The sequence below is a fragment of the Ranitomeya imitator genome, chromosome 5 (assembly GCF_032444005.1).
Source record: "Ranitomeya imitator isolate aRanImi1 chromosome 5, aRanImi1.pri, whole genome shotgun sequence".
Lineage (NCBI taxonomy): Eukaryota > Metazoa > Chordata > Amphibia > Anura > Dendrobatidae > Ranitomeya > Ranitomeya imitator.
Genome location: NC_091286.1, coordinates 344,519,883 through 344,533,378, shown reverse-complemented (window position 1 = coordinate 344,533,378; position 13,496 = coordinate 344,519,883). Strand labels below are relative to the sequence as shown.

General features: G+C 42.4%; 1 protein-coding gene across 1 annotated transcript in view; it reads right to left on the bottom strand.

Annotated features, from left to right (window-relative positions):
* Nucleotides 1-13,496, bottom strand: part of ME1 (malic enzyme 1) — a 484,969-nt gene that overhangs the window by 66,633 nt on the left and 404,840 nt on the right. Inside the window, exon 7 of the mRNA XM_069726431.1 lies at nucleotides 11,493-11,602. Coding sequence (XP_069582532.1) covers nucleotides 11,493-11,602 — 110 coding nt within the window. The remainder of the gene's footprint in view (nucleotides 1-11,492; nucleotides 11,603-13,496) is intronic.

Genomic DNA, 13,496 nt, shown 5'->3' with positions numbered 1-13,496 from the left:
TGGATCTCCACTGCATGGCTATAGAAAATACACAAAGTATAAATAGGGGATTTTGCTAGTGACATAGGAAGCATTAATTGCATCCACACATACCATTCTCGGGAGGATATATTCAAAATGTAAAGAAACTATTTCTTTTCCATGGCCAACTTTGCAAGTTTGCAACATATTAAAACTTTTGGGTAAATGAAACCTGTGGACTTTGCTGAAAAGAGAACATTTGTATAAACATAGAAGAACAATGCTCTCCCTTCATACAGATATATTACCATACATGTCTTAGTATTAAAGATTGTCTAAGGCATAAGTAGATATGACAGTTGTCCAGGACACATAGATATAGATTATTTTTCTTCTACTTCAGCAATGGCCTTCAAAGAATATAATTCTCTTGTCCATTGTTTCTTGAGTAGATGTAATGCCATCAAAGGACACGACCCAAAATGATATGGTCAAAGTGATGGAGCTCCCTCACCACCTTTCTCCTTTCTCTGTAAATATCGCATCTTTTATTCATTGGTACAATTTCCACATGCGATACTATTACGAGAGTTATTTTTTTGACCAAAATACTTATCCAACCTTCAGATATCGCGGAACCAACTTAAAACTAATTGTATTATGTTATTATACTTATTGATGCAAATTGTCTCTTCAGAGAGGAAGAGGACTAGAACTCTAGCACCACTTATTGGAAGTAGCAATCCTACAAGTCAACATTGACCTTTAACGAGCCTTGTCATATGATTTAGGATAATAGCCAAACCAGAATCTCAGTTTGCAGACAGTGTGTCTTGGGTTGTGAGATCTGGTTTGGCTGTGTGAGAGGCGTCTGCCCGGGATCCGAGAAGTAACGTTTCTCCTTGTGGAGAGAGACATGCCAAGCATGCCGAGATGAGGAGACTTTTAAGCTGCAAAGCTCCTCTGGGAAATATGCAAATTGTTTCTTCAGAGATTAAAATGACTAGGATTTTAATGCCACCTATTGGAAGTAGCAATCCTAAAATTCAACGTCGACTTTAATGAGCCTTGGGTAGCCATAGCATAATTGTCCTGCCTTGAACCCCATTTAGTAGGTACTAAACACTCTACATAAACAAGACCTACAGTTTTGTAGTTGCTTGGACGCAATTGTTTAGACTTTGCAATTTGGACCTTGTCAAAGTCGCTCAGATCCTTACGCTTGTCCATTGGCTGTTGAATAGCTAGTTACCTCATACAACCCACCTCCGACAGGCGACATTGTCAGGTCAGGTGACAGATGCCATGACATAGTCGAAGTGAATCACTTCACCTGTCATTAGTTTTGAAGGAGTTGTTCAGGAATGGGATGAAAGTCTGTAGTCACATAGTGATTGCAGACTTCCGAATCCTGACAATGTGCATACTGCACGCTGGTGGTATTCTTCAGTACTGCTGGCATTTGTAGGCAATGATACATGCTGACTAAACATTCTTGGTCTTGTTAAATAGAACTGGAGAGAGGCTGAGCATGTCTAGTCGTAATGTAAGCGGAAGTATGCACATTGCATACATGCAGTCACGTGAACACCTGATCTCATGGTGAACATTGGAGAATCCTGACAGTGTGTACACCGCACACTGTTTTCAGAAGTCTGCAGTGTTAGAGAGTGACTGTAGACTTTCATCACAAGCCTGGACAACCACTTTAAAGTTATGGTTGATTAGTATATATTATTGATGATATATTATAATGTGATGATAACAAACATTATAAACAACATTTATTTAATGTCGTTTTCAGACTTTGACTATCTTGTAAGTAGTTAAAGGATTGTGGTTCTCCGTCTGGACCCAAGCAGTTTACCCAGTGGAGAAATGGCTTAAGTTAAAAGCTAAGAAGAAGCAAAAAAGCATCTGGGATGCTACATGTGAGGCACCATAAGATCACCGGTCTCTAATTATCAGGCTGCCATTATAATTAAGGAGGAATAACATCATCACCCTGAAATAATTCATCTGAAGTAAAAGTCCTGCAATGTAGGAGAACTGTCAGCAGCCTTGTGATTGATGTTACATGAATGTTCTGCCTAGATGACCTCCTTCTACAGCCCTGTTGGTGATAGCATTGCATCTGCATCAGTTCACATAATATAATAGAATATATAGTGACTGAAAATAAGATGTAGCCACTCATGTCCTAATTAAAAGTAACATCATTTTGCTATTTTTTATGACCACTGGGAACTCTGTAGCCCTGGCTACACAGATACAATTGTATTTGTTTATTGTGGTAATACCTGAAATGTAGGTGTGACTTTTTAGCAAAGAGAGCAATAAGTAATAAAGTCACATAGTGCCTGTAAATATACCAAATAGTGCATGGCATTTTGGACACAGTTTTGGTATTTATTGGTTATATATACATGTGGTTGTTCACCGTCATAGAACCTCGTAACCCCATTAGATTGTAAGAGATGATGCCTCATGAGCAAACCACCCTTCTGGACGCTAGATAGAAAATCATCCATGTCTAGGGCATGTCCCATACATTGATGGTTTTTACCAACCTGTACCCAGTGTGATTTTTTTGCTCATGATGTAACATTTTTGACAGTCTTGATTATCTTCTGATTATCTGAATAAAAGTCTTGCATCAGTTTTTGAGAGTGTGGAGTTTTCTATATTGGTTGCAATCATCAGGGTGAATGGTATTAGGTATGCAAATAAAACTGAAGACCTATTTGTACACCTGAAGCCTCCGTCACTGCAGCACTACTGCCCACCCAGCGCTGCCATTCTCCTGCTTGACTGTCGACTCCTTTGTCTTAAGTCAGAAGAAGCTGCCAGTCAGCCAGGTCGAAGCGGCATTGGGTGAAAAATAGAGCTGGAGTAGCATAGGCTTCAGATCTACCATAGTCCTTCAGCTTTATCTGCATATCAATTCAGACGCTAATTGCTCAGTAACGGAGGGAAGGACTGGCCAGGTAAAGGTATTGCTGGACTTGTCTTTCAAAGAGCTACATGCACGTATAAAAAGTTTGGGGGTGAAATCTTACTGACTGATTCCGTTTAACTGAACAGGTCTTTTAAATTAGTGGATCTGCACTGCGGCAATTAATAAACACTAAGATGTCTGACCTAGGAGACCAGATGTTCCGATGCACCAATACCAGTATCAGCATGGATTCTTACGTGTTCCTATTTTTGCCGACATTTGGCCATTCAGTATATTTTGTGCTGTGACATGTTCTCGTAGAGTAGATGTACATAGTGGAGTGGGCCGCACATTCCCTACATTGTGTGCCAAACCCAAACCCAGAGAAGTCTGTTCTGTTGCAGTTAATACAATCCTGCGGCTGTGGGGTGAATGAGTCTTTCATCCAATGAAATTACCAAGGCAATTGTGACCTTTCACGTGAGCGCAGCATGTGCCTTACATTTACTATCACAAATTGGAGGGCACCACCATAAATATATCCATACAGTTAGATCCCGGATCTACCAAAACATGAACAACCACAAACCCAAATACACAGAAAAAGACATGTTATAGTGGAGATCAACAGGAGGATGTGCCTTACATTTATTACCACCATGGCCATGGCAGCAGATGTACAATTAATCAGATGAAGCCTTCAAAAAAACTTTTATTTCATGGAAATTTACATTTTTACATGGAAGAAATGCAAGTGATTCATCTATATCTATTTTTACTTCTTTTACTTTAGTAATTAAAGCACAATGCTTTCAATCACTGAACATTTGATGGTTTCTGGGTTTAGGAGCAAATACACTTTTCTAAAAGAAGAAAATAAACAACAATCCTACATTTCACTAGAAATCCCAAGGGCATTCCGTAATTATTAATTGTAGTATCTTAACTTGTTTAGGCTGGATTATCACTTTATCACCTCTGCTATGGTGATAACTAGGGTTGAGCGACTTTTACTTTTATAGGATCGGGTCGGGTTTCATGAAACCCGACTTTCTCAAAAGTCGGGTCGAGTGAAATCGGCCGATCCTATAGAAAAGTCGGGGTCGGGGTCGGCCGAAACACGAAACCCAATGCAGTGCATTGGGTTTCTAATGGTTCCCAGGGTCTGAAGGAGAGGAAACTCTCCTTCAGGCCCTGGGATCCATATTTAAGTGTAAAATAAAGAATTAAAATAAAAAATATTGCTATACTCACCCTCTGACGCGCCCTGGTACTAACCGGCAGCCTTCCTTCCTTAGAATCAGCGCGTGAAAGACCTTAGATGACGTCGCGGCTTGTGATTGGTCACGCGACCGCCCATGTGACCGCTCACGCGACCAATCACAAGCCGCGACGTCACCGAAGGTCCTTCAAGCGCTGATTCTTAGGAAGGAAGGCTGCCGGAAAGAAGCAGGGCGCGTCCGTGGGTGAGTATATACCTAATAGGAATATACTCACCCTCGGACGCGCCCTGCTTCTTTCCGGCAGCCTTCCTTCCTAAGAATCAGCGCATGAAGGACCTTCGGTGACGTCGCGGCTTGTGATTGGTCGCGTGAGCGGTCACATGGGCGGTCGCGTGACCAATCACAAGCCGCGACGTCATCTAAGGTCTTTCACGCGCTGATTCTAAGGAAGGAAGGCTGCCGGTTAGTACCAGGGCGCGTCAGAGGGTGAGTATAGCAATATTTTTTATTTTAATTCTTTATTTTACACTTAAATATGGATTCCGATACCGATTTCTGATATTGCAAACATATCGGAACTCGGTATCGGAATTCCGATACCAGATTCAGAAGATCGCCGACCTCATGGCTGACCCCACACAGGGGTCGGGTCGGGTTTCATGAAACCCGACTTTGCCAAAAGTCGGCGACTTCTGAAAATGGCCGACCCGTTTTGCTCAACCCTAGTGATAACCATTAGATCAGTGCGGGTTCCACTGCAAAGATCATGTATACAGTACTTCCATCGTCCTTGGCACAGTTTATTCCAGGAATGTGTCACTTACTAGGCTGTGTGCTGTTGTTTTAATATAATCAGTGTTTTATGCACAGCTCAGCAGGGCCGGACTGGCCATTGGGCTATTCTGGCAAATGCCAGAAGGGCCGGTCTGGTTGTGGGCTGCTTTGACTGCTACATTGTTAACAGAATCGATGTTCTCAGGACACCCATACTGTTAACAGTTGTGATGGAGCACAAAGTCACTGACTCCGTCACTTACCCAGCATGCCATGGGTATCATTTGAAATATTGGTCATGTAGTAAATCTTTCTTTCCTCCATCCAGGGTAATATTAATAATATATCCCATCTGGTGCTTGGGGACGATGACAACATGGGCCTGTGTGGTTTCAAATGCCAGGGCTGAATTTCAGCCCCAGTCCGTACCTGCAGCTCAGCATTCTGAGCACTGCTAGACCTGCAGCAGAGAAAACTATGATTGTATCAAAATGACAGCATGCAAACTAGCAAGTGACACATCGCTGAAATCAGGTTCTCAGCCTCTGCACTATGCTGCTCTCAGATTACATGGCAAAAACCTAGTGAGAGATTCCCTTTAAGGCTGGAGTCACACACAACGTAGAAAAAAATCGGTCCGTTTTAGACGGACGATCATCGCACAAATGTTTCCTGAACATTGATCTTTCTGTCATCCGATTGGAATGCGAGGATGCACCCATAGACTTACATTGGCAAGTCCGATCCGATCGGTGACAATCGCAGCATGCTGCGATTTTCTCGGCCCGAGGAAAACAGCCGACAAAAAATCGGCTGCTGGGAGCTGGCCCATCAGTCCGAGAGCAATGTGATTTTTTTATCGCATTGCACTCGTCCGTTTAAGTCGCCAGTGTGACCCCGGCCTAACTTAGAAAACTGTATTCGGTTTTGTAAATTTTAATAACTGCTGATGGATAACAACAGATGCCATACGGATTATATATAGATGGCAATTGAGATGAAAATCTCTCGGGTTTGGGGAATAAAACTCCCACGATATTCTATGCGCTCATGTGATCCTATCCTTATAAAGAGAAGTAATCATGGGGGTTTGGTAATACATTATCCCCTTCACTACATGCACTAGTACTGCGCATGTCGTGTCTCCCCCTTTGATGTGGTTTTGCACAGCTGACATGTGCCCAGAACAGCCTCGGGTGGAATCGCGATGGGTCGGCATGACAACCAGAGGTCTCCTGCAGACCTCTATGGTTGTGAATGCTGGATTGCCGGAATGCCAGATTGCTATGAGCGCCACCCGGTGGTCTGCACTCATAGCAAGTGATCATTTCTGCTACATATAGGCGATCTGATCATTGCCTGTATGTAGCAGAGCCAATCGAGTTATGGCAGCTTCTAGTCTCCCATGTAGGTTATTGAAGCATGGCAAAAGTTAAAAAAAAGTTTTAAAAAATATAAAAAGTTTAAATCACCCTCCTTTCACTCCATTCAAAGTATTGTAAAAAAAAAATCAAACATACACATATGTGGTATTGCCGCGTTCAGAATCGCCCAATCTATCAATATAAAAAAAAATTAACCCAATCGCTAAACAGCGTCAAGAGAAAAAAATTCGAAACGCCAGAATTACGTTTTTTTGGTTGCCGCAACCTTGCATTAAAATGCAATAAAGGGTGATCAAAAGATCGTATCTGCACCAAAATGGAATAATTAAAAACGACAGCTCAGCATGCAAAAAATAAGCCCTCACCCAACACGAGATCACGAAAAAATGGTTTCAGTGAACCACAAGAGTTAAAAATAGCCCAGTAGTCAAAAACATTATCAGGATTTTACTGTGTATATCTCAGAAGTTTGGAACAAGTTACTCAATGGGGTGGGGCAATCAGATGTGCCCATAAGCTTCCTGGATGGAAAAGCATGTTCTCACAGTTCCATAGGTCACATTCCTATATGATCTAGGAGCTAATGGGTGCAGCCTAAAATATCTCGACATTTGTTTGGAAATAGCTACTGACCTCTGCAAATTGCAAACTGGAAATTGAAATATCATCTTATAGATCAGCTTTCAGATAAGAAACAGCATATTGACAGGCAGGGACAATCAAATATGTTTTGCCTTATGCTGATGATTAGTAAGTTATCACTAGGGGTCTGTTCACATTATGTGTTTGCTTATGTTTAGGATGTATGATGGGAAAGCTCCACTTTTACATTGGACATTGGGTACCATTGTCAATCATGGGCCAATGGACTAGCGGTGGATGCCATGTCTGGAAGCACGTCTGCTTAAGGAACTATTACTCCTTGTTTCTCCAGCTTTTGGGTGCTAAATAATGGATATTTCTAAGGCTAAACACATACTGAACAACAAATTTATACCTGTCTACTGCACATTAGTGATAAGTAACTGATGAAGGTCTCACCAGACCGAAACGTCTTCGTGTATACTACAATAAATTTTCAGCATATATATTTAAGTTGAGTGGTAGGTTTTTATTCACTATCTGTTGTATCTATGACAGGAATCCACTGAAGGGTTATTACCAACATTCAAAATAATCAACTATCAAAATAATACGAGCTAATTTGTAAATCGATCAGAGTCCAACCACTGGGAACCACACCGATCCCGAAGAGGTCTCTGATATGACCTATCGGAGAGAGGCAGTGGCCGCACATGTAGGCCTCTTTCCATTTGTTCTCTGTAGGATTGCCAGAAATAGCCAAGTACAGCGATTGGCAGCCCCATTGTGAATGAATTCTATGGGAGATGAAAAGGGAGCATCCAAACAACAAGACTTTTTTTTTAATCAATGGCCTACAGTGGTCTAAAATAAGAATATTAGTAATACTCACCCAAATACTTGTCTGCTGCCCCTGTGCTGATGGTTTCCTGCACCCCAAGTAATTTTTCACCCATTTCCAACTTTTTTGTGTTCACAAACCATGCAAAGTATCAGTAAGTTGTGAACTACCACTTTTTTTTCGTACATACCATTGTAATCTATTGACAAAAATACTAATAGGGTTGGGCACTCATCTAGACAAAATAACTTCTTAAATTCATATTAATTACGGTAGCTCAATATGCTTTGATTAAGTTATAAATTCTAGTGGCCCTTGGTAACATTAAAGGAACCTTGCTGACTACAAGCCTTGAGATTAATGAAATGAGTATGGGACAATCTTCATGTTGTGCCACCTAACGATGAGCTACTCGCCGGCCCAAGGATTTCTCACAATTATCACAACAGGCAGGGTTTAAAGTAATAGGCAGGAGAAGCTCATAATCAGAAACAATACCCCAATACCCAATAACAATAATGTAAAAGCTATTATCCTATTAAAAATACATGATTTTTATAATCCTTTGTTTGTACTCGTGCACCCTGAGCTCACCTTTTCAAGCTCAGGAGTTCATAATAACCAAACAGCTGCCATTACCACACTAATGTCATTGCATTAGGTCACAGTGCAATATTGCACCTATTAAACTATCATGCTATTGATCTGACTTGCTCAAAATCACAAACATTTGCATTTAAAGAACCACTCCAGCATTTTTTTTTATTTTACCACTAGAGCGGTGTCACTAATCAAAGTTCCTTGCCCCTAGTAATATAGTTACCTGCCGCTGACCTCTTCTGTTCACACAGCTGTGGTTGTCTTCTGCAGGTTGTGACCTGCTGGTTTGCTCTGGTACGTGAAGGACAATGAGGCATAGACTTACATTGAGAACTTGACTGTTACCACTGACTTACGGTCAGTTAGAAGTTGCGGTCACGAGATGAAGGATTGGGGCCACAGCAGCGCCACAAAGAGCCGAAGACGGCGGCTGATAAGTATACTACTAGGGTCAGAGAACTTAGATTGGTAGTGCAGCGCCCCAGGGTCCTGGTCGTTGCAGTAATGTCATTTTCCTCTAGGGGGGAGTGATATTACGTTTGGAGGCAATGAAGGAGAACTCTTTGTCAGGTAACACAATGCATGCATCATGTTCACACTCCAGACCAGAAGGGGGAGCTCTAAGCCTGTTTAAGGTGAACTCCCCTATAAGAACATCCTGATCTGGAGGGAAAGGGTTGAGTTCCTGTCAGGAAGACAGAGGGAAAGGAAGCATAGGAGCCGTGTGATCTGAAGTGCTACAGCTCCTGGGAAGAGACACTGAAAGAGAACTGTATTGCAGAGAGGGTGAAAAGAAGTCATAGCAAAGGAGTGGATACCAGGAGGAGTTCTGCCCTTCACAGGCTGCCTCCTTCTGAGGTGCAGGATCCCGGTTGCTGGAATACCGAGGGAGCAATAGTCCTTTATGCCTTGCTCCAGAGACCGGCAGGACAGCTAATTTCACGTTACCTGCCCGCCCTATACCCAGGAGGCAAGGCGGCACCGCTTAGAGGCTGGGGCATGATAGAGTCCCTGTAAAACGCCTCAAGCTACCGTTCATACGGGTTTGTCCTATCCATCTGGGGGACAGAGAAAGAGACATAACATCTACAACATCTGTGAGGACCTTATGAGACGCTTAGCAGTAAGATACTACAACACCGAGGAAGGCTACTGATTTCTACCTGGTCAAGGGGACTCTTGATTTGGCTCCAAACCGGCCAGACTCTGCCTGCCCTGTAATCCGGTGCTCTGGACTGTGGATGCTGAAGCCTTTAGTAAAAGGTAAAGAGACTGTAACCTTGTGTCACTGCGCCTCACACCATCCACCATCTACACACTGGGAAGCCCTGGGGACACACTTCACCTGTGGGAAGGTATACCATCTAGCTGCCATAATATCACCCCAGCGGACCCCTAAGCAGTGTTCGTCACCCTGACCCAATACCGCAGGTGGCATCACGAACTATCCCTTTAAAGACCTTTCCCTTTAACACGGACATCCCAAGGGCCATGGACCGGGTCAGCCACTGTGACATCCCCCTGAGAACCGAAGGACCCGGTACCCGAGTAACCCACTGCTCACGGGGGCGCTCCAGTAGCACCACTCCAAAACTGAAATAACTAAAAAAAAAACATGCTGGAGTGGTGCTTTAAAATTTCACATGATTGTATATAGGAGATTTCCTAAAATATGATATTCTATGCAATGATAATAGAAATTTTGCAACTAATTTTGTTGGGTGTGTAATTGAGCACGAGCCTTACAGATGATCATCTAAATGGTCTGATTAAGAGGACAGCACCTTTTATAAAAAAACATGTCATTACGTTTGGTGCCACTAAACCTCCACCATATCTCTACGCAACTGGGTTTAGTGTTCCATCAAGCCTGTGTCAAAACCGTCCATTAAGGCATTAGCAAAAGGAGTCCAGTGGCATCTGGCACATGCATAGATAAAGCCAAGGACAAAACACTTTGCTTCACTGTGTACAGGCTTTTTCATGCACCTCCTCTGCTGTAGTATACACGTCCTTCCACAACCTGATGCCAAAACATCCAGTTTTCACAGCTACTACAGGGCATAATAATGGTTTAATGGCCCCAAATATAGTGGCAGGCTCCCTTTAAGCTCTCGTTGTGCCAGTTTGTTGTGATTCCACGAATATTGCTTGTGAGGACACTCTCTGGTATGCTCTGCAGGCCCCCATGCTGTATTTGTGTGCAGATCCATCAACAGCACATCAATTCAGCAGATCCATCAACAGCAGATCAATCCAGCAGATCCATCAATAGCAGGTTGTAGACATTTCAGGCTAGCAACAGATGATTTTTCTTCTACATTGTGTATACATAAATTAACTGAAAAAAGTGAACCATAAATTATGTCTTAGGTCGATATAAACCATCCAGATAAATGGAGAAGCTTCACTTTAGTAATATACGGCTCATAGTGGGCAGAGAAGCCGCCGCCTTTTTACAGTCCAGAAACAGTGTCCTGTCTGCTCATAAAATACGTATAAAGGAATCAATGGTAAAATGCTACTTTTGAGATCACAAGGACTGATCGGGACATGAGTATGTTTTGGAAAATGAAGATAATCCAGATAATTCCCTGAAATGAAAGGTGCGGTTCGGAATTTCTATTCAAACTGATGGTTTCTGGCTTTAATTTATCTAACACAAGTTTTCAGGAAATACAGATGAGTAACATCAGGTTTCTTCTTGTGTTTCACAGTCACTAGCAATAAATAATGTAGAGAATAATATTGGTTCCAGTTGTTCAATTTTCACCTGGCATTTTTAGATATATTTGTCCCTAATTTCCCCAAGTGGTTAAATATTACTGCTGGAAAGTTGCGTGTGACTATGTGTACTGGTCATAGCAGGGGCAATTATAGGTGTTTATGGTAGTCCCCATCTAGACAAATAGTTAACCATTTAATGCATGGATGGGCCAGGTCCGCCACAGTAGAAGCCCTTCTGACGGGTAAAAATCTCTCGTGGTCGGTATCATCAGTCTATGCATCAAAGCTAAGAAATGATCATCACATAATGGAAATGTCCAGACTATTTGGCGTGCTACAGGTACCAAAATGAACACTGAAATATTTTAAGATCATTTTTGTGTGGACAGCCAGATTATAAAAAGGTTGCATTGTGTTTATATGTACCATGCGCTAAATGAATACACAAATATCAAGCCTACCTTGGATATCATCATTGAATGTACAGTACTGATTTCGGTATCTGTTCAGCAGACGGAAGGCGTTAGCATTGGCAAAGTCCTCAAACTGTATAAGGCAGTTCATGCCGTACCTGAAAAAGAATAAAGCTCCTTTAGACACAGGTAAAATACAAGTCCATGAATATGAAAGCATGATGTCAATAAAACACTTTGCATACTTTTCTCCATTGTAGTACCAAGATTAGTCAATGCTGCCATGGTAACTCATCGGTGCCCTGCGATCGCGTCGCGGGGGATAGATGGGACCAAGTTTGCATGAGTTTCGGCAACCAATCCATTGAAACACTACTATCAGAGATTGACACCAGTATTTAAATGGTTAATAACAGCGATTGGAGCTCATTTACAGATGGATTGTCATGCTGCTGCAGTGCAGTGTAACGCAACCTCAACCAGAGGGAACTTTAGGGAAGTGAGAATGCGTACTAAGGCTAGTTTCACATTTGCATTTGAATCCACAGCGTTTAATCCACATCCGCAAGTGCAGGAAAAAACACATAGAAACACATACAAACGCAGCATTTTTTAGACGCATGTGGGAACGCATGAGGTTAATAAAACGCCACGTTTTCACACTTTTCCATGCGTTTTTTCCTGCGTTTGCATTTTTTGTGCGCATGGTGGAAACTTTTACAGGAGAAAAATCTAGATAACCAGACACCGCCAATGGGACTACAGAGGGTGTGTATTATGAGATATCTATATATAGACCCTAGGACTGCTGAAATCTTAACAGTGTGCTACTGTATCCTGTGTCATGATGGATATTCACATGGAGAGCTTTTATTTCAACCTGGATTTAAGCAGCAAGCTGTTTCTTGCCTGTGCGTTTGATTGGGAGCAACACAGAAATCACGAAAGATCGAGAAGGACACGGCGTAGGCATTTTTGGCGACATCCCATTATCGAACTACGTGAGTGCGGTGGAGCCTATCACACGCTGTATGGTGAGCTTAACACCAACCCGGACAAATTCCCGGAATATACAAGGATGTCGCAAGACTCTTTCCGGGATTTGCTTGGTCATGTCCAAGGAGCCATCCGGAGACAGGACCCCAGCTCTGTAGAGCTATTCCACCAGAGGAACATCTGGTGGTTACATTAAGGTACGTAAAATTCTAAACAAATGCCAGTGCTAATTTTGGGTGTTCTGACATGTATTCTTTGTATTTTCCTTTATGTCTTTAGCAGAACAACACCATAAATAGAATTGATTGTAATTTTTTTTTTAATTGATTTTCTTCCAGATTTCTGGCAACCAGAGAGAGTTTATCATCCCTCCACTTCCAATACCGACTTGGAATTTCCACCCTGTCCGTAATAGTTGCGGACACCTGCCGGGCTTTGTGGAATGTTCTCCGGGATGAGTTTATACCCCTACCCACCGCGGACATGTGGATTGAAATAGCTGAAAAATTCTGGAGTGTGTGTGATTTCCCCAACTGTTTGGGAGCGGGGGATGGAAAGCACATCTGCATTATCAAACCAGCCAGAACAGGATCGGAGTACTTCAACTATAAAAAATATTTTTCTGTTGTGCTCATGGCAATAGCAGATGCGGACTGTCACTTCATCGCCGTGGACATTGGAGCTTTTGGCCGTGGCAACGATTCCCAGACTTTCAAGAACTCGGATATGGGGCGCCGTGTGTATGGCAAAAATTTTAATTTTCCACGGCCACGACTTCTCCCCAACACTCAAGGTCCACCGATGCCATTTGTTATGGTTGGGGATGAGGCCTTTCAGATGTGTGAAAACCTACTGAAGCCATATTCCAGTCAGGACTTGAACCACACTAAAAGGATCTTTAACTACAGACTGACCAGGGCCCGAAGAACAGTAGAGTGTACCTTTGGGATTTTAGTCTCAAAATGGCGCATTCTTGCAACAGCCATTAATCTAAAGATGGAGACAGTCGATGAGGTGGTCAAAGCCTGTGTGGTTCTCCACAATTACATAATGGCT